Below are 25,775 nucleotides of genomic sequence, written 5' to 3' on the forward strand. Positions count from 1 at the left end.
TTGTTGGTTGGTTTTGGTAGCTAGAAGAAGGGTTTGCTGCTAACGTTTTCCCGTATCTTTGAGTTTCGATTGCAAGTTTAGCTTACGCCTAGCAGCCTAGCATTCAACTCCTAAGTTGGGAATTCTTTTTGGGATTTTTGGGGGCCTGACTAAGAACTATATAACGTACGCTATAGTATACAGTGGGGGGAGGAGGGCGAGGGGTCTCTAAGTTTCTCGACTGCTCTCTAATTCAATTAAATTACATTAGCTTGCTCTCCGTTTTATATTTATTTAATAATAGTATCGCGTAGTTTTCGATTTGCTTTAGTAAATGCTTAAGTTTGTTTAGTTTGTTTTAGTATTGTTGCTGTTGAATTACGTATATCATTGTTCTTGAAAGTTTATCGGCTCATTTAAAATGTCGTTCGTATAGGCGCATTGCAATGCTCAATTAATTAAATTAACTTTAAGTTTTTTTGTTTCGTTTTTGTTTTTTATTTAATAAACCATAAAGTTTTATTCGTATACTTTGCATTTGAACTCAGGTTGGGGTTTCTTTTCTGGTATCTCTTTTTACGTATATGCGTTGCATGATGAGAGAGTTGAACAAAAAAGATCAACGAAAATATATCTATATTTTCCTCTAGTTTCTTTTCTTTTTCTTATTATTTGGCAAGTTCTCTCCGGTGTTGTAAAACACGCGCAGGGAAAAAGGACGTTTTGTTTTTGAAAAATCGTATACACGTTTGCTAAAGTGAAGGATTCCCGAAAACATAGAGAAAATCATAAAAAATAATATATTGAAAACTAAGCATAGAAAATACGTTTAGAAGTTTCTAGGAATTAACTATACTCTTAGCGTTCGTTTCTCTCTCGTTCCTCACTTGCGAGTGAACTTCTTTAAGCGCAGCCTAGACTTGATTTTAATTACAAACTACATGGCTAAGCGTTATCTCTATATTAGATAGATTTCTTCAGTATATTTATAGAGAACTGTTGGGGGGAGGGTCTCGAGGGGATAAAAGTCGGGCGGGACTAGAAGTCCGCCTCGTGTTTGATGCGATAGCTGGCATAGGTCTCCTCCAGCGGTGAAAAGTCTTGGGTGCTGGGCTGTGATCATTTTCCAAGTAATTGGCACAGATTTACGTAAGAATTTTCGTAATATAGATAGAGAGAGATTTTTAGAAATGTTGGGGTATAAAACTCTGTGTCTGTGTCTGGTATTTCATCTGTTTTTGTAATTGTTTTCTCATTTTTTTGGCTATGTCAGTGTCTGCATGTTGTTTTTGCTGCTGTGGTTGTTGTTCAGAGAGGAGGGGACGGGGGATGTCAAATATTTACAAGTTTACAAACTCAAAAACCGATGGGCGAACCCATCGATCCCACTGTCTAACTGACTGTACCCGATGGAATCAGGGCAGAAAAGTCAGGCCAGCTCTCGTATATCATATCATATCAGTATACATATATAATATATGCGTATTTGTGGGTATTTATATATAGTTTCTATATAGAACTCTATATAGAGTTAGGTGCATATGTAAAATTGTTAAAAATTGGTTAGTTTTGGGGTTAGTAAACTTTCTCATAATAAAGTGTTCGTTACTTCAATTCTTGTTGGTTGGTATTTATATATATTTTTTGGGGCGTTCAGTGTGGGGTTAAGTAAAGAAAAATAATCAAAAATAGTTGGTTAATGGTGTGTGTGAGTGTTGGGGTTTCTTGTTAATAATAATTAATAATATATTGGCGAGCTATATGGGCCTCTTGCAAAAACGAAGTTCTGGAACATTGTTCATTGTTGTAATTTAGTTCTCAATTACTTTATGCTTTTCTTATCTGGCTTTTGTTTCTTTAGTTGTTGGTACTTTTTACAAATTAAGCGAAATTGTTTGTTGCTCTAATTATTGTTGCTCAGTTGCTTTTGTTCATTTTAGTTTTGGTTTTGTATCTGTTTATATTTATCATTTACAATCTGCTCGAGATATATAAACTGATGCTTGTGTATTTACGTGTATCTGTTTTTTTTGTTTTGTGTGTTATCTTTGAGAGGGAGTGAGATGAACTACTGGGGAAGGCACGCGGTTCAGGCAAAAGTGTACTCACTTCGGCACTGGCCACGGCTGTCCTCAGTTTTTGGAACTTAAATTTATGGCATTTACTGTACTGTACAGAGGAGAGCAAACAAATTCTGGCCGTGGCAGCAATAGCAACATTAATGGGTATCCGTGAGATACACTCGTGGTTCGTTCGTCGTGCGGTAGATACAGCGTTCGTAGTCGGTCCGTCTTGTTGTTTTTCGGTTCTGCGGTTCGGATTCGTGGCCGAAGCCTCTTGGAAGCTCGTTTGTCGCTGGTTAGTCACTCATGTCGGTTACTGTCCTCGGCTGCTGCCGGCCGCCGCTGTTGCTGCTGCCGTGCCGCAACTGCTGCTGCCGCCGTGTGTTGCATGTCGCTGCTGCGGATGTTGCTGCTGCTGCTCCGGCTAGGAAATTCCTCTGCTCTCCTTTTTCGCTTGATTCTGAATTTCTGAATTTATTAATATTTCTGTGTTTCTTTGTTTGTTGTTGATATATAATTTCAGCTTTCTTCGTTTTTTTTTTTCTGACTAATTTACAATGTGTGTGTGTGGGTGTTTTGTGTGTGTTCATAATGACGTACAACTTCTTCTGCGTTCGGATTTGGATTTGAATTCATCAATATTAATATTATGTTTGTTCTCGCACAAAGTGAATTAATTTTACTTAATTTGCTTATACAGTGTGCAGCAACATTCTTTTCTTTACTTTCTTTTTTCTTTTCTTTTTTTTTGTGGTTATCGCTCGGTTATTCGCTCGATTGGCATTTTCGTATTGATTGATCGCAATTATTATTATTGATTCATTTAATCCCAGGGCATTGTGAGCACCCGCTTCGTTTTTGCAAGAAGGTCGTTATCGTACTACGAACATGGGTGCACCACCGCATTGTAGCTCGCCAATATAGGACCATGTGCTCCCGCGAAGGGGGTACTCACAACGTCTGGTGTACTAGCTCCATCGGTGTGCGATGTGGAGTCGGCGTTGCTGCGCCCTTCTCCGTTCGCCGATCCCAACTCCGGTGGTTTGGTGGTGTCCCGTTCGTCGATCACTAAATCTATTGGCATTTTACCCTTTAAACACGATATATACCGATGACAGAAGTTATCGCATAATTCGTGCACCTGGTGGAGTTCGTAGAAGAGAGAGAGAGAGAAAGAGAAGAGTTCATCAGTTTTGAGTCGATTCTGGGGGCTTCGGGGGTGCAATGGGGCTACAGGTTGCCCTATAAGGGGTGCTCTGTCAAACATAATACGCTGATATTTCTCAGGGGGGGCTTATCATATAGGGGGTTCGTACGTACAATATACATAAATATGTTCTAAAGATAGTAACAAAAATTAAAGTAGAGGATCGAGTTGTTTAGTTTTCACATATGTAATTTGTATGCCTTTCTTCGATCGTTTGCTTTGTAAATCCTTGTTAGAATCCAGTGACCCATAAATATTGCTTGCTTTACATACCGCTAATATTTATTTTTCACTCATAGCTTATATCTACACTTGAAGCCAGCTTAAACATTGCCACACTAAGCGCCATCGCATTCTTGTGCCAGCCAGAAACCTGCTCATCCCGAACCGCCAACCCATCCGCCGTCCGCTATCCGCCATCCACCATCCACCGTGCCCCTGCTGCCGCAAATGGCATGCAAATTGCTTTTGATGCGTTACCTGGACTCCATCGCAGAGACCCAGAGCCGGGCACAGAGACCCATGACCATGATGATGGCACTCAAAAATGGCTGAGGCAGTGGGATGGCGGGGCTTTCCGGGGCTTTGCCTCCCAGCCAAAGGCCCATAAATATGCATAGAGGAACGAAATAATGCACTGGCCGAAAAGGAAGTGGCCGGCCGAGGCAGGCAGCTTAGCCCCGGGGCACACTTTCAGCCAAATAACCCATTCGAGCCGACCAGGCCAACAACAAGCAGCAACATGAGACAGCAGCAGCAGCAGCACGTGCAACACTCGCATTAGCAACATGGAGTGAAGATCGCTGGCGTCATCGTCGTCGCAAGCCCAAGGAAAAAGGCCCATGAAGACCTGGCCCAAACAGAATGCGTTTTTAAGGCCCTGTTGCGGCCGTGTGTGTGATAAAACAAATGCGATAAGGCCCAAAGTGAGTGTGAGTCAGGCATATATGCAAATATGCAGCAACAAAGAGAGGAATGCAGCCGCCGCCACGGCTAAAAAGAAATTAATTGCACTGGGCCATGGCTGGCAGACACAGCAGCAACAACAGCAACAACAGCAGCAACAGCAGCAACAGCAACACCGGCAACACAAGCAGCAACAACAGGGTGCTCCATTTAACCGGGGCCAGGCATTTAATTTACGAAAAAGTGCGCGTTGCTTATGCAAATTGTTTGTTGTTGCTGCTGTGTTGCTGCTTCTTTTCTTTTCGATGCCTTTTTTTTGGCCTGCGAAAGCTGCAACAGCCAGGCTATTAACTTGTTGCCCATTGCCCAAACTTGTCAAACTCGTTTGCAGGCTGCTTTCAATGTTATTGTCACCGAAAAAAACTGAAATATACGCAAAAGCCAAAAAACAGAAAAAGTATAACGATGATAACTGGTTTATGACAGGACAATGTCAAATTTGTCGCCGTCGCTGATAAGCTTCTCCACAGCAGCAACAGCAGCAGCAGCAGCAGCAGCAGCAGCAACATGTTGCCGGTGGAGCAGACTCGGTTTTATGATTGCATTTGTAGCTGTCAAAGTGACCATAACAATATCCATAAAGCGTGCAATTAGCACGCCAGCAACATGTTGCCGCTGTGGCTGCGCACATGCAACATGAGAGCGCCCACCAAATTGATATGTTTATGCGATGCTGCTGCTGCTGCCGCTGCTGTTGTTGCTGCTGCTGCAGCTTGGGCCCTTCGGAGACTGGCGGACTTTCGATCTGGCTGGCTGATAACTTTTGATTAATTTGTCAGCATTGTATGTGACATTTTCGAACGGCTCATTGCGATATTTATGACTGCCAGTGGCCCCCATGTTGCTGCTGCACATTGCCGTTGCCGTTGCTGTTGCTGTTGCCGTTGCTGTTGCACATTGGGTGGGCCCACGAGCAACAAGGGCGACAGGCGGACATGGACAGCAGCAACAGCAACAGCAACAGCGACAGCAACAGTAGCAACGGCAGCAACCAGAGGGCGTTGCTTGTAAATTCTGACGCTCATTTGTACATCCTGTTAAGCAAAACTTTTCACAGCAGCTACACTGGCTTTTCCCGCCCGTTGGGGCCTCACCGCTTCCCGCGCAGCTTCCTCTGTTCTAATCTCGATGCAAATCGCTCCAATCTGCGCAGTGGTAATTCTCGATTTCCGCTCATAGATAGCTCTAAACTATACGAGTTGTTTCCCCCTATCTAAAGTCTCGTCTCGGCACGCAACCTCCAACACACAGCACACAGACTGCCTAACAAGTTTACTCAGCTCTCCTCTGACATTTCAAAGCAGGGCAATTAATAGTGATATGGATTGCATAAGTGGCCGTAATAGTTTATGGCTCTAGTTCAATGGGGTCCTTAAAGTTTAGTTCTCCACACGGAAGCTCTTTATCTAATCAACTGTCTGTCATAAAAACCCTCTAAAAAATATATTGTTTTAAATTTGAGTTCTATATTAATACCATCGGCTGTCTTCTTTGGCATCCCTCAGCTTGCATCATCGGCTGAAGCGAAAGTCCACAGCTGTCGCTGGCGAGGTTGCTGGTGTTTCTCAGCCAGAGATCCCGAAGCGATCTTGGCCAAGCCATCAAAACAAGGCCCCCAAATCGCTGGTGGTGTTTCTGTAGCTGTAGCTGTAGCTGTGGCTGTAGTGGCTGTGCCCCCATGCCGGCATTAACCCAACCGATTCCGATTCCCCGATTCGATATACCCATATACCATCTACCCCCTGCCGGCGGAGAAGCGTGTGCAACTGACCCAACGTGTTGTGTCTCCGGCTCCGTCCGTTTGTCCCACTGTCCATCAGTCGTTCCGTCCGTCCCACTGTCTGTTTGTCAATTGCAATGCCTGCTTGATTTTTTTTTCTCCCCCCGTATATTTTTTATTTTGTTGTTTTGTATTTTTTGCATGTGACTCTGTGACGAGAATTGTCCGTGTGCTGGGGAGCTAAAAAGCTGGAGACTGTGGAGACTGGGGGCCCCAAAGCCTGGAGCTGCGAGACTGGGAAACTGAGACTGCCAAACCAGTTTTTGACAGACACAAGTCTTGAAAACGTCTTTTTAACTGATTCTGTTCGCTGTTGTTGTTTTAAGCGGCGGCAACAAATATGCACAGATACAGATATACATTTACCCGCTCCCATATAGATGTTTTTTATTCTGTTTTTTTTTTTTTTGCTACTCAACCCGCACATTTTATTTAAGTATATTTTGTATTTCTTTGTAGTTTTTTGTTCTTTGCATTTATATATTTATTTTATACACCAAAAATCGACCGCTGCATTTTGTTGGCTGCATATAAATGAATGTGCCTTTTTTATGCCTTATTTTTTGCTGTTCGATTTTAGGTTTTCTGTTTTTTGTACAAGTTGCTACAGTTCTTTGTTGGTTTCGTGTGTGTCGCAAGCTGTGTGAGTGACAAATGACAAAACAAAAACCTGTCGTGGTCTGCGCCGCTGCTGTGATGTTGATAAAGATCTTGACTGTTTTATTTTTTACATTTTTTCCTTCTCCTCTGGCTTTCTATACAGGGTGCAACAAATTGCAGCTGGCCAACTGACTGACTAACTTGGCTTACTGCACTAGTTTTGTGCTTCTGTTTGCTTTGCGAACTTAGAAAGCGTTTGGTGATTAGCCACACTAATTGCACCTTGATTGACTTGGCTCTTCTCCGTTCGATTCCTTTCCACTGTCATTAGCCTATATCCGAGGTCCGCACTCTCCGCACAAAAAGCCTCCGCATTCCACAGCAAATGACTCTGAAGGTCTACTAAAGGGCTTTATCTATGGCTGAGCTGCACATGTTATTCATTTAGGATTGTACTAAAAGCCCATTTCATCGATGGTATCTACCGTATTGTGTATTAAACCGCCAGCAAGCTCTACTACTCTACTATAAATTCCCCGAGCGTTTTGTCTTGTTCTGCTTATTTCTCCGCGGTTCGTGTAGAATGTTTTGCATAATTTCTTACTTAAGACTTAATTGAAAAAAGAGCGAGGAGCGACTTTCGGACGGGACGGGTTTGCTGGCCGGCTTAGCCTCTCAGCCTCAGAGACTTAAACTCCGGCTCTGGGCTTGAGTTTGGGTTTGGGCTTGAGTTTCGGTTTCAGTTTCGGTTTCGGTTTAGGTTCGCTCCACGCTTCGTTGCGCATTTGCCTAATTAATTTTCTCAGCACAGCAGCAACAAAAAAAATAAAAAAAAAAATAAAAGGGGGGGTAGCCGGCATTAATTACGACCACGTTTGAGGAACAACTTCCATTAAGTCACAGGGACTGAGCGACACGCACCCGAAGCGGCTTGCATATTATTTGAAATTAAAACAAATTAGGCAACCTGTAATTTTTCCATTTAGACAATAAAGTGTCTAATAATCAAGTAGGTGTTGTAGAGAACTCTCATCCCCCTTTTCGGCTGGTAAAATAATTTATGTGGCTGCGCGTTATCTAGGAATTATGTTAGAAAATCGAGGGGGGAAGTTCTGCAGTCATCACACCTCATGTATCAACAACAATGGAGAAGCCGCAGCCCTGAATGCACTCCATTGTTTTCGAAAATATTTTCCTTTTATTTTATCTTACGCATGAAACTGTAACCAACTACAAAAAACACCTGCCGCTGGCCAAATATTTGTGTTCTTAGCCACATCCTGTTGCCCCCGCCCAACTATTTCACTTTGATTGGCAATTAATTCAATTTTCTGCGTGTTTCTCCTTTAATTTAGACATTTTGCAAGTGTATTAGGCGAACTGCAAGTATATATAAAAATATATGACCGCCTGCTGTGGGACTCTATGTCCCCGCCATGCCCCCTTTCACCCCGTTTTTGCAACATGGCTCAATAAAATGTCAACACAAATGTTGGTAATTGAAATGCGCGCCCGTTGGCAACTATTTGCCTGCTTTTTTCGCCCGGCGATTTGGTTTGGGCCCGGTTTTATTTATGGGCCTGCTGGCTGGAGACTGTGTTTTTGGGTCCTGGGTTCCTGGTTAAACATTTTGGGTGGTCTTTTTGGGGCGTTGATAAATGATTGCCGACGACGACGACGACGGCGACTTGGCCTGGCCTGGCTGGGCACTCTGGCTTTTTCAGTTAATTGCAATGACTAAACAAATGCTGCTTTTTCTGCTTTGATGAGGTTGCACAAATGCGGATTTGATATTAAAGCTTTGGCAATGTTTAAGCTGACTTAAGTGGTATAGTACGATTAGGGAAATTTCTTTAAGATCGTTACTTACTTTTTCTAATTCTAAAAGGTGAAACCGAAGTACTTGTATTGCTTGCACCATCTGTAAGAAAAGGAAAATATAAACATTAGTTGTGGGATTTACACTTATTTACAACTTTTCAGAGTGACCAGACTGATTATTAAAGCTCAGAATAATTTCTAAACTTCGAAAATCGAAAAGATTTGTGTTCTACTTCAAATGTGTAATGAAAATAAACATTTTTAGTGATTAAACAACACACTCATTCTGGCACACTCATAAACACACAAGCATCCACATTTTCGCTGGTGTGACCAGACCGCTAATTAAAACATCACTTTGACATTTGACATTTTTACGATGCTGCTAACTGCTGCTGTGTGGCCTGTTTGGTTTTGGTTATTGTTGCAGCTACCGCCAGGAATTCCATTTTAACCCAAGACATGCCATAAACATTTTTATAGCAAGGGGTTTCTTTTTATTTCTGCCTCTTCCTTTAAGTGAGTGTTACTAAATGCACTTTTAAATGTTCAAACACGATAGCGGATAAAGGGGCGGTGGTGCACGCGGGGGGAGTGGCGACCACAGAGTGGCATGCCAAAATGATTTATGGCCAAAGTACGCAGACGCGAGCGGGCCAAAAGATAGACACACACGGCCATGGCCAAGACGATCTACGAGGGATATGCAGTTGCAGTTTTGGGGGAGAAGGGACAGAAACTCGGGAGTTTTTCAGTGATTTTGTACTACAACTAATAAACTAATCTGCAAGTGCATAAAATTAGGGCCACCAGAGGAAACTCCGCCGTGAGTGAGTGGGTAAGTGAGTGACACATTTACGACTGCCGGCAATTAAAATTAGTTTTGCCCATAATCTCTTTATACTCCGCCAGACTCTCTGCCACATATATATGTGTATATACATCTGGGTTTTTTTCCCTGTTCATCATCCGACTTTAGCTTAGCTGCTAGCCAATTGCATGGCTCGTTTTGCACTTTTTGCACGCGGCATTTCCGTCTTGATTTACATTCTGCTGGATGCTGCCTCCGAAATGATCTCTTTTTGGTCGCCCCTATGCCCCAGCGCAGGCCCATAAAAATTGTTATGACTCGATGGGGCTCAGAACAGCCAGGAAAGAACAAAAAAGCTAGAAGAAGGATCTGCTCAGCCTCTGGTATTAATGGTTTATTTTTTAGTTGGATGGCTAAAGGATTTTTGATGCACGTAAAAAAAGCAGTTATTAATTCTTTTGTCAAAGTTAGGATCCTTTCTACTATATTATATTTATTATAATTTTATATTATATCTTCTCAAATTCCTCGCCCGTTCTTTTCCAGTGCATCCACTGACTCATTTCTGGCTGATCCGCAGAAATGTGCTGCCCCATCTGAATGCTAAAAATCTCCATGCTCTTTTAACGATCATTTCCTTTGGCAGATTAGCATGAGTTCCGTTCCCCCAAAACTATAATAATGCTCCTCGAAGACTTGTGGCCCATCATGAGCGGCGATCATGATCATGATCTCCAAGGTTGTGCTGCTGGCATTTGCCTTGGATCGCCGCGACGCCCCGATTCGGTTCCCCCCTTTTGTGGCCCAAGATAGCGAATGCATATTCTACTAAAGTCAAGACGTTGGCTCCATTGTTGTTATTTTTTACTCTTTTTTGCAGGTTTTTTTCTTTGCACACCCAAGGCTGGCAGGCAGGCAGCCCATTTAGAGAGTGCAAAAATGTCATATGCATCATTAAATCGTTCTGCTTCATATTGTCGTTCGCATGGGTTCGCTCGACGCCAGTCAGCCCCTCTATAGCCCCATACACCCCGACATGGGCCCCGAGAACTAGCCCCCGAGATCAGGCCCACAGAATCGAGAGCGAAAAGTATGGCAACGCTGTCCAATAAAATGACTAAACAACTCAGTTCACGTTGACGAACAAATGCTCATAAATTGCGTTCGTTGGCTGTGGCTTTTGCTAAATTCACTGTGATTTATTCTAAATAAAAGAAAATTATTCAATTGTCGTCGTTGTTTTGGGTCAAGGTGAGGCACACACACAGCGAAAATGAACGAATGAAAAAAGAAAAATAGCCATGATCTTTGGCTTTGGCAACTTGCTGCCAAGGAGGCTGTGGCAACTTTGTTGCCAGCTTTGGTTTCTTTATTTTTTGTGCTTTTTTTTACTTACCAGTGAGTCGACTTCGGGATCTGCGGTATAATAGGGTTTCTGTGATCTTATCTGCAAAGAGAAAGAGTGGGAAGGACCATGGTTAGTGAGTGTTAAATTTTACAGAGCGCAAAAGAAACTATATATCTTTTTAGAAGTAATGTTGAAAAATCTATAAAATTATATGTTTTATGTTTCCCCCCCTGTACAGACTTTGGACAGCTGTCCTTTTCTACCGCCACTCTTCGTTCTTTTTTTGCTATTTTATGATGGCCCGGCCGCCGATAAGCTCATGCCAAACCAAAATATTGTACACATTATAAAACTACAACAACCATAAGCAAATCGGTTCCACGGCGAGCATGGGAAACGCAACATTTGTGTGCTCATCAGCCCATCAGCGGACCCAAAGCCAAAACCCAGGCCATGCCAGACCAGAGCAGAGACCCCAGATCCGAATCCGAAGAGGTGACGATGCGACTCGCTGTGACCATAAAAGAGATTCTCGCTTTTATAGCAATCCCGAACACACAGAGATATAAAAATAAACCACACACTTAGATAAAGATCACAAAGGCAATATCTGGCTAGATAAAATGCCACACAGACCCGACCGGGAAGGTCATCAAAATGCTGTGCGAATTATTTGAAATCTCATGTCGAATTCGAAGTGTTGGCTGGCTTTGGTTTTTGCTGTTGGCTCTCACGGAACTGAGCCACAATAAATGGTCGAGATGAGCTCGGGTCTTCAGTTTTTAGTCTTCGGTCGTTAGATAAACAGATATCGCCGACACACACCCGCTGCGATACCTTATATAACGGCGGAGGGACCTGACCTTGTCCGAATGCGTGTGTGTTGTGGGTTTTTGTGCAAAGTTGTTGCCGGTTGGCCACCCAGCAACTTGCAACAAGGTTGCCCTGCAGGCGGGAGGTCCATTTTTATTGTCCCGGTGAATAAAAGACATAACCCTGAAAGGGAATTACGGATCTCGCAGTGTTATTGCCAATGTGTGGATCGAAAAACTATCAAATCCATCTTCTTCTTTGCGTTAAATGCATTTTTGGTCACACTAATATACCAACTAGGCAAGTAGCATGTTCACACTAAGCACTCGAATAAACAACCTTAATGCAACTGGGCTAAAATTAAATAAATAATCCCCTAGTGATCTCCTCCAGCTGGAACCATGATCTGCCAGCTCTCCGAGCCCACACCGACCCGAGTTCGAGTCCAGCGGTCCAAGGCAGTAACGGCAATTTGAAATCAACTGAGGCATGTGCAGCTAATAATTACACACTTTGCACACTTTGGCCGGCCTGGCGGGAAAGACTTGGAAGACTTGTATCTAGATATGTGGGCACTTCCATACCATTGTACGATCGTACGTTCGTATGAGAAAAACGCCCCATTGTGAGTGCCATACCATGCCATGCTACATACAATAATAACAAACACAAAGCACGGCCATTGAAGAGTCGCGATCGGGGAAAAGGAGGGGAAAATGCGGGGAGCCGGGTTGCGTGTTGGGGTATTTTGCAAAAGCTGTTGCCTGTTGGCTTTTATGTTGCATTTTCAAATGCTGGTTGGCTGATGTGGTGTTGCACACTCACACCGAGATACAGCGAGATAAAATGGGAACTCGCCAAACTGGTTTCGCTATGCAGGCTCGCGCTTTTGGCTTTAACTGATATGAAAAGCAGAAAAGCAGTCGGCCAAAGATGTTGGCCGGGCTTATATTGCACGCACTTTACCACCGGAGGTAGGCCTTTTGAAAAGCAAAAAATAAAAAAAAACCAAACAAAGAAAAATGGCTGACCCGAAACCTTGAACACACACTCTACACATCGCGGTCCATCCTAATTGAAGTTCTTCGAGAGACGAGAACGAGATGATTTTAAAAATATATAAATCATGCGGGCAACTACTAAAATGCACAGCATGAGACAAGTCTATAAATACACGAGTGTTCAGCAGTTGGGGCGTGAAAACGAAATGGAAATGGGAATAAAAACGAAATGATTTTCCCGTGCTTTTCCCCAGCATTTCCCCCAAAACAGTTTTGTCAACATGCTGATGTTGCTGCATTGCGTGGGCGTCTGCAGCTGACAATTTTGTATTTATAGTTTAGTTTTATTTCGAATCTGCCTCAAAACGAGTCATTGCGGAAATCGTCACGCGCCTGACAAACAAAAAAAAAGCAAACGGAACCTGAGAACCCAAAGCGAACCCCGTTCGTAATCAGTTTCACATGAGCACCTCATAAATTTCTATTTCTGTTTTTCGTTTGTTTTTTATTTATTTTCTGCTCTTTTTTGCGACACTGGGGCGAAAAGAAATCACTACTGTTTAGATACTGCTCTTCAAAGCGCCTTTTTTATGATGCCAATAAATGCAATTATACAACCGGCAAAAGGTTTACAATGTCGCGTCTCCAAATCGCCGGCCCCAAAGATACAGATACAAAAAAAAAATCTAAAGTAAAATAAAGAAAAATCGAAACTTGCTGGCGTAGGTGGTCATAAATTTCCCGCGCGCGCGATTATGGGGGGAATTTTGAAATCAGTACCATTTCATCAACCACGTGCTATCATCCCCCGTCATAAAAAACTATATTGAGAACCAGAGTGTGCGGAAGGTTGGCGGTCTATCGAGTTATGATTGAATCATGAAATTTCCCGAGACAATTAGCGGGCAAAGGCGAGCGGCGAAGAAAGCGAAAACTGAGCAACTAAATCTGGGTTCATAAAAGACAGAGAATAAAAGCGTTCACTCTAGCCGGGGACTATATTCGTTTTATAATGCCAATACACACGGTTGGGCATGATTTTATGGCCAGGTCGCTGGGCTATAAAATCATTGCGAGGAGATAGCCCCCGCGACTAGGGACAATAATACGGGCGGGCATACGAATGTGCCATACGTATTCTCTGGTCTGCAGGCACTTGAGTAATGTGGTGTGGCGGCCATAAAGCCCCCGTACCCAGTCCCAGTCCCAGTCCCAGTCCCATTCCCAGCCAGAGTTCTTAGCCCCGGACCGGGCCATAAAGCAATTTATGCCCGACTTTTGGAATCAGCGCACAGTAGCCAGCATTTCGAGTTGTCGCTGCCGTCAAAAGCTGCCTGTCGATCGCAATTGAGCCTCCGGCCACTTGAGAAAAGAGTGCAGTGATAACAGTGATAACACGCCGGCCCAATAACAAGAAAAAGGGCTGGAAAAAAGATTCGCAAAAGGTAAGGAGTGAAAAAAGTCCAGAGGTCCAAGAACAAGGCAAGTCATCGTAGGAATATATGAATGAAAAAATAAGTGACTAAATGGTTTCTTTGGTACGCTTCTAATCTTTGGCTCTTGATATGGTATTAAATATTTATTTATTAATTAACCAAAAATTAAAAATCATTCTACGATTGAACTTAGAACGTAGGGTTCAAAGTTCAACTTGCAACTGGGACCATTTTCCCCGGAGAATCCCTACACCGCCCTGTTATTAGTTGATCTAATTGCGGAGCCCAAAGTCAGCGGGGGGGTTGGGAAAAGCGAGGCGCCTAAATTGCAGCACGTAGCCGCATTATATTATTTTCATTTCCATGTTGCGTGCCACGGCGCCAGCCGCATGCGGGTTTCCCCGCCTCCCCACTCCCCACTCCCCTTCAACATTATAAACAAACAAAAAGAGCAACAAAATATATATATTTGGGAGAGAGAGATAGGCGACCGACTGCGAGTGTCTGGTGGAAGTGTTATCAAGATTTGTACCAGTGGGCCAGGGAAAAACAGAAACCAAATTAAAGTAACAGCCCAAGATGAAGATAGCTTTGAGACATTTTTCATACAACTCGTGTAGAAGATTATTTTGCATTTTGTACCATCAGCAGAATGAAAATCTCGTCTAGACGCGAACAAAAGTTGTGACCGCAAAAACATAGGAAGAACAGCACAAGATATTGTTCAGTCACTGCAAAATTGCACTTACCTCAAACAGCGAACTAAGGCTACTAAAACCCAACTCGAATCGAGACAAACAAAATCGTATCGGGTTTCTCACACCTACACAATGGGAAAATGGAACCACGCTTAGGTGCCTAAAAGCTTGCACAATAAGCCAAAGCCAGGGACTAAACTAAAAGGGGATTTCCTCTCAAGAAAAAAGATCCTAGCTCTAACACCTCACAAAAAATATACATATTTTTAATATTTATTATGATTTATACAAACTGTGCAAGGCTTAGACTAACAAAAATATTTACCATTTATACTAACCACTTTTAAAGACCCCTTTTTTCGACGCCCCTGTGCTTGCAACCCACTCATAAAAATAACAATAATTTCGTTGTAATACAAAACCGAAATCCAGCAGGGGAAAAAGAGAACTTTATTTGCCTAGCCGATGACGATGATGTTGGACTTGTTTAATGTCGTTGATTACTTTTACCCGGGGCATCATCAACAAACACAAATAGAACAAAACAACAACAACAACAATAACCATGCGTTGTCATAGTTGTAGTTGTAGTTGCTTTTATCTATATCTTTATAATGGGCGCACAATATCGGTAGTAAAACAGCCGCAATTGAGGTGACACAAGCAGAGACTAGAAACAAAACCAGAGACTCGACACCGACGACCCCCACCGACAGTGTCTTTTTTTATAGCCCCCTGTGTGTGCGGTGCATACACCCTCTGGAAAACGAGAGGCAGCAGAAGAGTAAAGTGCGGGGTCCCCGGGAGATACTCCACTTCAGATACTTCGGTTTACGACCCAAAAGCAAACTCACCGGGGCAGCTACCGCTCAGATACACTGCTTCTAACGCTATTTTCTTCTTTTTTTCCGAGCAAGCAAACACACGGTGGAAAAATAAGGAAAGAGCTCTGCAGAGACACCGTCAATATTTGCATTGGCCAAGAGATTTTCTTGGGCCGCCCCTCCTACCTGGGCCGAAAAACTACCGAGATAATTGTAATGTGGCTCTGAAAACATCCGGTCCCTAACCGATAATCGTGCAAATAGCCAAGTATCTTTAATGGACATTTTATCAACAAGTTCGCCTGTCAATTGTGCCACAATTTGTCATTTTACAGCCGCCCGTTGTGCTTTGCTTTTTAATTGAGAACGTTTAGCAGACATCTCGTCTCGAGAGCCGGCGCTCATAAATCATTTTGGGCTAGCTTCTGGGGGGGAGGATGAGTTGAATTTTCCCCATAAGTAACGCCACATAAATAAAGGCGCAGCGTAAGAGTGAAATATGCCGCAGAAAGAGCGGAAGAAAAGAAATAAAACCATATTGATCTTGGTCTACTTGCCATAATTCCTATTAGAACTTTATACCATTCATTTATCTATTGGATATTCGGCATTTTATGTGGTTATGCCATCGTTTGTGGCTCTATTTCCATGTATTTCAGACAGCCTAATGGGCCAACACACACTATCTATCCAGCAGATACACACTATTCCCTGCTCTGGCATATATAGAGCTGTTAAAAAGGGTCAAACTACTGAACAAATATTGAAAGTCAGCAGCAGCAGCAGCAGCAGCAGCTCGAAAATGTTGCCATAATCCAAACACAAACTCTGAAATAGAGATGGCCATAGGAAGGGAGAAGGAGATGGAGGGCATCGAGATATTCAGGCAGTTAACTAAATAATCACATTTAAAAGGCGCCAAGTGGTTCCATAAACAAATATTTGAGGGAATTTGGAACGCATCTTGTCTGCTGGCTGCTAATGGATTGTGGCTCGTATGCAACTGTTAAGTAAATAATCTTGGAAACGGAAAATCCACCCTGCGTTCGATTTTCCCTCCCCCTTCCATCGGCTGTGCCAAATCAATTCACGCTGTGCAATTGCGGCAATCAACATCAACATATCAGGAGAACGAATGCAACGCAATTCCGAAAAATTAAAACTCCCCTTGATTCCAATTTGGTTTTGTTTTTCCCCTTCCTTCTGGTCGAAACAGTTGCGTCTGCGCGCTTTTGCTCATTTCGCAGTTAGGCTAAAAAATTAAATATAATAAAGGGAAAAATAAAAATAACAGAGGGATTCTTTTGTTCTGCCCAAGAAATTCAAAACCCGCTAAGGGTTGCGATCGCACAAAACCAAAAGAACAATGCTTCGGTGATATAACTAGAAAGAGGGAGAGGTCCGCCGGGCGAGCGAGAGAGATTAAAAAGGTACCAAATTCCAAATAAAAAGGTAAAGGTTTCTGTATTTCTTTTTTTTTATCATTAAAAGAACAAAACAACGGAGAGTCGAGGCAGGGAATATTGCACAAAAGAGATTAAGTTCCTTTTCTTTCTTTTTTTTCCATCTTCATGGACCCCGAGATTCCCCGAGAATCGGAGAAACGCAAATGCGTAGAGCGGAGAAAGGAGGAGGAGCTGCGGCCGGCGGGACGAGCAGAGATATCTCTCCTACAGAGATCCCTCGGCCAAGTGAACATTCCAACGAGCCTGTGCTCCTGCTGACAATACAAGCCCAAATGCGAAGCGTAACCTTTCATACCTGATTATGAACCATCCTCCTCCGTTTCGGATGAAATCAGAAAATGCAATTTACGGAACAACAAAAAAACGCAGTACCAGGGGTGGAGGGGCTCTGGAAAAAGGTAAGCCAGTAAATTGCCTTTTGTAGGGAAAACCCAGCCGCATGTATAGGTATAGCATGGCCAGAGAAGTCCCGCAGCATTGATTGGCATTAGGGCTTAACCTGTTCGGTTTCGGTTAGAACTCGGTTACCTGCGTTTGTATTTCTCCCTTCGGTCAGCTCGTGAAATGTTGTGACAGTTGTTAGGCAGCCCAGACAAATGTCAAGGACGGACCACTGGAGGCACTCCATTAATCATCTCGAGCGGTTCATATCTATCCCCCCACGGATCGACTGCAACGTGCAACGTGCAACAAATCAACTCATCGCATGTCCAAACTATTAGCAAAATGTCACGACACAAGCTGATATTCATTTAAAATTACTTAAAATGAAATCATAAAATTATCCCCATCCTTTGTCTTGTTTTTGGGGAGCAGTCTTCAACAAAGAAACGATCAGACAACGAACTTTTCGCTGGGCATTTTATTTTTATATGTGTGTATATGAGCGGCGCAGCGCACTTGTCTCATACTTTTTGTGGTCTTTATTTTTTTGTTCATCATTTGCATCACATGTTGCTGGTTTTAAAGAGAAATTATAAAGCGTTTCCTTAGCTGCATCATTAGCAGCGCCAACACCAAAAGTCGCCTAACTATGCCCACCATCCCACAAGAGGATACATACATATATACGGGGGATCCTATAGACGGCGACTTTTGGGGCATGGATCTGTGAGTGTAAGGGGGGAAAAGGAAGGGGAACATCGCCCTGCCGCTGGCGTTGGCGAGGCGCATTTTACGCAGTTGCTTAGTCCAAATTAAAGTGAATATATATAGCATAGCGGGAGAGTGCCAACGAAGAGATATATCTGTGCAATCTATCTATATAAAATGCATCGGCATCGGCATCATCATCATCAGCAGCAGCAGCAGCAGCAGCAACAACAACTGCGCCAACAGCAAACTGAACTACGAGTAAAAAAGTGCCAATGCGCCTTATTTTTAGCCCCTCTTCTGGGGCGAAGAAAACGAAAAACTGCTCCTCTGTGTCTTCTGCTCGTTTGTTAAAATTCGATGGGCGAATGACATTTTTGAGTTATTTTTGTCAGTCCGACAACGACGAAAACAACGCGATAGACCTCAGACCAAAGAACTCAGCCAAAACTATACTGAAAAACTGAAAACTGAAAAACTTAGCGGAGACGAAGACGAAGACTGACTGTAGAACCGAGGCAGAAGCGACAACTTAGTTGTTGACGTTCGGTTCGGTGAATGATCAACAAATGTCAACTGCTAGATGGGATCATTGAAGATCCGTTTGCAGAACCGAAAGATACGGTAACTTTTGGGTGAGGTTTTTGGTTAAAAAGGGGTTTGTTAGGAACTAGAAAACCTTGTTTTCATATAAGATAATACTAGTATTACACAGTTCCCACAGCTTAGGTACTTTCGCTGTAATTTGTTGAGAGATGCCCGCTCTATGTGACATTTCATTGACAATCTGACAAAGGTCTATCAAAATCTCAACCAGCCAAAAACCCGAGAGACAGACAGATCTTGATAAATGTGGCTCGACTTTGAGATGGTGTTTCGGGTGTTGTTTCATGTTGTTCTTGTGGTTCCCGCTGTTGTTCGTTTTATTGCCCATTGCAGGGGCCTGTCAAAATTCCAAATGGACCATAAATAAGAACATCATTTTAATAATATTCAACTGGGGGCGTCGGTTGTTGCATTTGTTCTTGGCCCAAAAAGGAGGAAAAAATGTCACAGAGCCTAGAATGGAGTCATAATTTCTTTTTTGGCATCATCACTTGGATTCTGCGCATCTTCTAGTGTTTCTCAAAGGAGATCTTCACGGAGTGCCATAAAAATAGCTGGCTAACCGAAACTCAGGGAGCCGGATGTGGAGCACTGCTACTTGCAACATTATAATTTGTATGTTAAAACATCGTAAATTATCCGAATGTCAGTGTGTGGCAGAGTATCTGCAGTATGGTTTTATGCGCGCGGGGCAAAAAAGGGGGCGCGGTCCGGAGGAAGAGCAAGTGTCAAGTGTGGGCAGCGCCATTCTGGAGTCACATCGCATATTTGTGACATATGGCATCAAGACATTGTTGATGTTGCCCAGGGAACGGGGAAGGGCAGCCGGGATGAGGACGATGTTGCTCTTGTCAGCGGGAACTGTAATTAAGTGCAGACTGCCCCGCTCATTGAGGAGCGAGGGATCCAGAGATCGGCAGTTTGCGGGGCAAGGAATCGATCCTCAACGATCCTCGGGGCAATGTAATCCGATCATTTAGCGGCTTGCTTCGTTAGGTTCGTGTGCCGCGATTTTGCTGTTGTTTTTATTCTTATTTATATTTATTTAGTGGCCACATGTGGGCCATGTGTTCCCCTTTTCCGATGCCAACTCATTTCTGGGCTGGATACCCAAAACCCCAGCTCGGCTCTCAGAGAAGCGTCTCCAATTACCGAACGCTGGAATCGAAAGCCGAGGCCATTATTCTTACCTGTTTACTGAACATTGCAATATCCTCGTTGAACGATTCCGACGAACAGACATCGCCACCTTGCACCCCGGGCTCCCTCGGCGTACATGTGGCCAATTCGCACTTCTCAAAGATCAGCGCCAAAAGCGGGAATAGCGGATGTCTGCAAAGGAAAATGGCATAATAAGTACATAATACATCGGTTGGTCGAATTTCACGACACTTCCTGTCCTACAAAATGCAAATGAGCAGATGCCTTTCGATTTTGGAACCAGAAAGTGGGCAATAAATGGGAATTAGCTAGAGACAAAATCTTAACTATATATATAATCAATATTGAACGAAGATCTCTCTAAAAAAATACAATAACTTTTTGACTAAATCTTACATTACATGAGAGCACTTTCCTGCTAAGGTATAGTAGTTCCCTGGTTTCCCTTCCAAAACCCAGGACATTTCCTGCCCAACGCAAATGCAAATGAGCAGCTGTTTTTCCCATCTGCATCTGTACTTCTGTTCTCTGCGTTTCTATATCTGTTTCCATATCTTGGCCTTTGTACACACATAAATAATCCCCCTCTTCATGCTGACGGATTAGTTCAACAACTCAACATGATTTGACCATTTTTTGTTCTCCTCACCACCGCAGTGGTAGTAGTTTTTCCCTGACCAATTTCTCAATTTCTGTACAAATTGCACCTGAACAAAATTAGGCGGGACCCCTGACCAGAAAAAGGGAACCCATTAGATGGCACAAAAACCGGGCCCAAAAAGAGGGGGTGTCGACCTGCGCTTAACAAACTATTAATAAGACTCCGGAGTTGCCGGCCCTTTACGGTTGAGTGCGTTTTTCGGCCCGGGATCAGGAGCAGGCTAAAATAAAACCGCCTGACACTCATTTACGATGACCGGGCAAAAAGAGCAGCTGAAGTCGCTGCCAAGAAGGTGTTAAGCGGAGAGCTCTTGCCCTTTGTCTTGCCTTTTCCATAATTTCAATTTGGATTTCGGAAAAAGGTGCCAAAAAAAAGAAGAAGAAGTAGTAGTAATAATCATAATGGCAGGTGCTCAATGAAGTCATAATCATCATCATCGTCGTCGTCGCCGTGTTTGAGCAGACACTCGAGACAGGGACAATCATCAAACAGTCATCAAACAGCTGATTGAAGAAGACCTTATAAGTCATTCATGAAATTCCCTTTCAAAGCAAATATTTGCACAAAAAATGAAATGCAGGGGGAATACGAATGAAAAAACAGTGGGCAAACAAGCATTTCAGGCACTCAGACAGCTGGCAAAACAGTTGCAGCACATGAAAATTGCCAGGACACGCAATGACACAAAAAGGTGCGCAAAAGTCTTGGGATCGGGTTAGAAAAAACCCTACTGAAAACTAAAAAACCGAAGAAAGACACAAAAACCAAATGGAGAAGAAACCACAATTTTGGCAAATTAACACCCGAACCGCAGAGCGAGAAACTGCACCTCATTTTCGAGGTTTCGCCGGTTGGTTGGCTGTCTTCCCCGGGTTGGTTTGCTGGCTTTCAGCTCTCGGTCTTTGGACTCCCTAATGCCTAAGCACGTTCATGTTCCGTGTCCGTCACTAAACACCTGACACACCCCCAAGAGATAGAATTGGAAAACGGACATTTTTGTGTGAGTCCCAGTTTCGGTTTCAGCCGCAAAGGCAAACCCATAATTTTGTATTTTGCGCAAAACGCAAGAGGATCACGCCCATTTCACCGGGTCTCTAAAAAAGGATCGTTTCTTCATGGATCACTTTTGGGATACGCGTGCGCAGAGGTGAAAACAGGTGGCAAATTGGGTTGGATCTCAGCGAACATGCCAAAAATTATAAATCGATATGGGGCAAGCCAGTGATTGGTAGATTATAATTCATTGGGAGTGGATGCCAAACTAAAAGTGTTCCCATTGATAATGATTTTCTGATGTTATATATTATTCCCCTTGACATCGGATCTGACTTTTAATATTAATATTTTGCCTTCATTACTTTGAGTGATCTTTGAATATTCGGATTTTAATCAATGACTTGACAGCTAGTTTATGCGGCCTGTTTCCCACATTCCTCATCCACTAGTTGAGAGCCTCTGATTAGGGACTGGTTGGGGCTTTGACAAACAACAAGATCATCTTGGGTCATCTTGGGAACAGAGTTTCCACCGCGCCCAAATGGCTAACCGAGCGATTTCCATTAGTTTTGCCACATATACTCTATACTCACTCATAAATCGCATCCTTATCACGTTTGTGTACTTCGGGTATTGCGCCCATTAGGTGATTACCGACCGGCGATACATGACTAGGTGTTCCATGACCCCCGGCCCCCGAGTGGTAGCCGTGCATGCCCACTGTGGCCGCCGCCGCCGCTGCGTGCGTCATGTGCGGAGAGTGGTGCGAGGGGAGGCCCTGCAGTCCGGGCGGCCGGTGACCGGCGTGTGGATCGTACATGGCCGCTGCGGCGGCTCCGGAGTCCATGCCGTAGCCGTGTAGGCCATCGTCATACTGCAAGTTTCGGGAGGTAGAAGAATTGTACATTAGTGGTGGCTTAAGTGAGCAGAAAGAGAAAATTTGCATCCAAAGCAAGTCATTATTTTGGTATTTTTATTCCAAATTTATTTATATATAATTTTTTATTCATTCTGAACTTACTTTAATATTCTTTTAATATTCTTATTTGATCCATCTCGTATTTATTTTAATTTGATTACTATAATCTTAAAGATTTTCGAACTTTAGTATATACCAAATATCTTTAAAAAATACTAAAAAGTTGTTGCAAATCTATTATGTTAAAAATGAGCTTGGTTTGTTTGCAAATTTTAATTCATTTTTTTTAAATATTAAAGGCTTTATAATCCTGAGAGTGTTGTTTCCAGCTTCATTCCTTAAAGTTTATTTTACTTTTATCTTCATATTTGATTCATACTTACATACAAAACAATATAAGGGATTTTCTGTTTATTTGTTTCTGCAATTTAAAAAAGCTCGTGATCTGCAGCTCTTTTCTCTAAGTGCAACCAAATTAGCGGCGACATGAAATCTTTTTCAAGCACACACATTTAAATAAATTTTCTAAACTGAAGACTCTCGGGACAGAAGAGAACATGCCGATAAAAAAGACAAACCCCAGCAACAAATGACGACCTTGTGATTACTTTGCCGCTGGTTCGAAATTATATAGATACAGATATATGTAGGTATGCATGGCATACCCGTACGACCCATACAGCTACACACACTATACATTTCGGTTACCTTACTTTTTTGTCTCTCCACGTTTTTTGCATATTAATTAAGCGCCAAAAGCAGCAGACAATTTTGAATATTATCAGTTAATCTGTCCAGGCATTTCGAGTGTATTTGTGTCTATCTCTGGTTAAAAGTTGTACAACATTTTGTGAAGCCGCGCAATTGCAAACCGGTTTTGTGCAACAATAATAATAATAACACCAAACACAACGAGAAATGATTTTTCTTCGTACTTTTTTTTCTGATTTTTTCCTCTTTTATTTTTACCAAAGTTCAACGCTGTGTGTGAGATTTTTATCATTTGTACTCAAGTGGCGTCGACTGAAGATACACTTCTCCGCGCCGTTTCACACTGCATAATTTGAGGGAGCCCCAAGAAGTTGAAGTTGACAAAAAGATTTTTGTGCAGCGACAAGAAATGTGATGTGGTGCCCCCTCCTGCCCCACCAGAAACAAGTTGAGGCTGATTTTTTATCAGCCTGGAAAAATCTTTGACACTAAATGAGCAATTGACTTGCCGTTGAGAGAAGAGGGCTTGGGTTTCTGATGGCCTGAGGGGAGGAATGGGAATTGAATTTGGCGAAAATGTCAAGGATTTGCAGCTGGTAAGGATGTATCTTTGTATCTTTGTATCTATACTTCGGAAATAGTGCAGTGCGCGTCATAAGCAAGCAGCTGCCTTTGCAGGTGGCTCAAAAGGGGGAAAAGAACAAGAAATAAGCTTTGTCAACCTTTGAGGCTGGCAATCCTTGAGATACACACCAGAGATTAGTTTAGTGAGGCGGTCGTGCTGCCTCCGTTTTTTTCACTTTGGTCTGTGTTGGCCTGTGTGTGCACATGCACGAGATACAAACTCATAGATACTACCGAGTTGTCCGGGCTTAGTCAGTTCGTTTTGGCCTGGCTTTTTCGGTTTTTCGCGCTGGGGTTCAGTTCATGGCTGTTAAACTATAAAGTTGTTATGCTAATTTTAGTGTTGGTGGCACAAACCGAATGCTGCTGCTTTTTTCTCCTTTTTTGCTGCTGTTTTTGTTTCGATTTCTTGGCGTTCGCGTTTCGTTCGTTTAGAAATGAGGAAATTGTGGAGCAACAAAGAGATCTTGAAAATTACCACAATTTGTACTTGTACATAAGTAATGTGGGAATTTGAGATGCCGTAGAGAAGAGCTCAAAGAAAAGAAAAAAAATCATAGGCACACAATGAGGAGTAAAAATCGAACAGGCAAATACACTTAGGTTTTGGTATTTTTTCTGTACAACTCCCCGAACCATTTGGGCCAACTTTGATTGATGATCTCTGATGTTGTCTCCGTCTCTCCGTATTTTTCCCCCACATTTCTGTGTTGTTTAGTGACCAAGCCATTGACCTTGTTGAATGGAAAAGCTCTTGGCCCAGCGGATCAATATAAGCCAAACCGAGCCCAGCAAAACCCAGCCGAACCAACCACCAAAACAGTTGAGGCCCATGGTCTGATTTTGACAAGTTCAGCGTCGAAAATCCTTCAAAAATTTATGACGCCCCATGGCAGCTCCACAATAACAACAACAACCACGGGAAGAGGGGCCAAAAGTGGGCGGCGGTGCTCAAAACTGTCAGTGACAGGCGCTGAAGGAGCTACGATTTTGTTTTTTTATTTTTATTTTCGGAGCAGCCTTTTTCGGGGGAGTTTTCCTGCGTTTTCCGGCTCTTGTCCCACTTGCTGTCTGTTTGTGTGCCGGTTTCCGGTATGTTTTTGTCGTGTTTGGGCCACATTAAGTCATTGCCAAAAGCCAGCCTACCAACTAAATAGCAACAACTCAATTGGACATTTTAGGCACAGCTTTAATATGCAGATTTAAGCCTTAACAAGCCTTACTAGGCTACAAGGGCTTTAATAATATTAAGATGATTTTCTTCTTAAAAAATACTTCCTAAAAAATCCTTCAACAAAATACCAGAAAAATACCCACTTACTAGTACCAATTAAATTGAAAGTTCTAGCTTTAAGTAAATCCTGCGTGAACTTGAAACTGCAAATGTTGCCCACACAAAAACCCAGAGAGGTACCGGAAATAGTCGCACAGCAAGGACATTTTACAGGACACGGGGAGGCCCTTAAAAAAGGGGTAAATGGATGGTGCGGCTGGTTTAGTGGGAGGTGGATGGGCTTTATCTAGAGGCGCCTAAAACTGACCAAAAACCAGACGCCAGCGGCAGAAGAGTTATGAGTGCAAAAATGCAGCCAGACCAAAATGCGAGACAGAGATAGAGGGAGCGTGTGTGTGTTTTAGCCAAAATGGTGACAATGGCCGCCATTACATATGGCCATGGAGCCATACAGACCACCCACTTTCCCCGCGTTAAAGCCCTCAATATGTTTGCCGTACAGCCGACTTCGTTTATCGATTTCTTGCGTTCTTTCGCGCCCCTCAACACTTTTGCTTTTCGCCTTTTCTATTTATTGTATTTTGGTATTTTCATAGCCCAAATAAAACCGACCAGAAAAAAAACCCCGTCTTAATTGCGCTGGCGCGGTCGAAGGCCTAATCAAAATTAATTGTTTATCATGTTGTATTTGAATTTCTTTCCATTTCTTCTCTATATATTTCTCTATAATTCTTTCCCCTTTTTTCTGGGACTTTGGCTTCAGCCTTAGCTGGGCCTCAGCTTAATTAGCAGACGAGCCGCGGTTGTAGGTGTGTCCCACTGCCACGCCCCCTTCCCCCGATGAACCAAGGCACGCCCAGTATTTTTCTATTTCGCTTTTTTTTGGCGGCCTCAAAAGTTTTATTTGGTGTTAGACAATTAATTTTTGTTGCGTGCCTGGGTGTTATTTTAATTTACA

General features: G+C 43.0%; 1 protein-coding gene across 2 annotated transcripts in view; it reads right to left on the reverse strand.

Moving 5' to 3' along the window:
- Positions 1-25,775, reverse strand: part of LOC108031278 (homeobox protein homothorax) — a 107,120-nt gene that overhangs the window by 75,556 nt on the left and 5,789 nt on the right. For both annotated transcript variants that reach the window (XM_017104520.3, XM_017104519.3), the window contains exons 2-6: positions 21,923-22,203; positions 19,702-19,843; positions 10,624-10,674; positions 8,466-8,516; positions 2,998-3,183 (exon numbers count right to left, since the gene is read on the reverse strand). In XM_017104520.3, coding sequence (XP_016960009.1) covers positions 2,998-3,183; positions 8,466-8,516; positions 10,624-10,674; positions 19,702-19,843; positions 21,923-22,203 — 711 coding nt within the window. The remainder of the gene's footprint in view (positions 1-2,997; positions 3,184-8,465; positions 8,517-10,623; positions 10,675-19,701; positions 19,844-21,922; positions 22,204-25,775) is intronic.

This window comes from Drosophila biarmipes, chromosome 3R (genome assembly GCF_025231255.1).
Source record: "Drosophila biarmipes strain raj3 chromosome 3R, RU_DBia_V1.1, whole genome shotgun sequence".
Classification (NCBI taxonomy): domain Eukaryota; kingdom Metazoa; phylum Arthropoda; class Insecta; order Diptera; family Drosophilidae; genus Drosophila; species Drosophila biarmipes.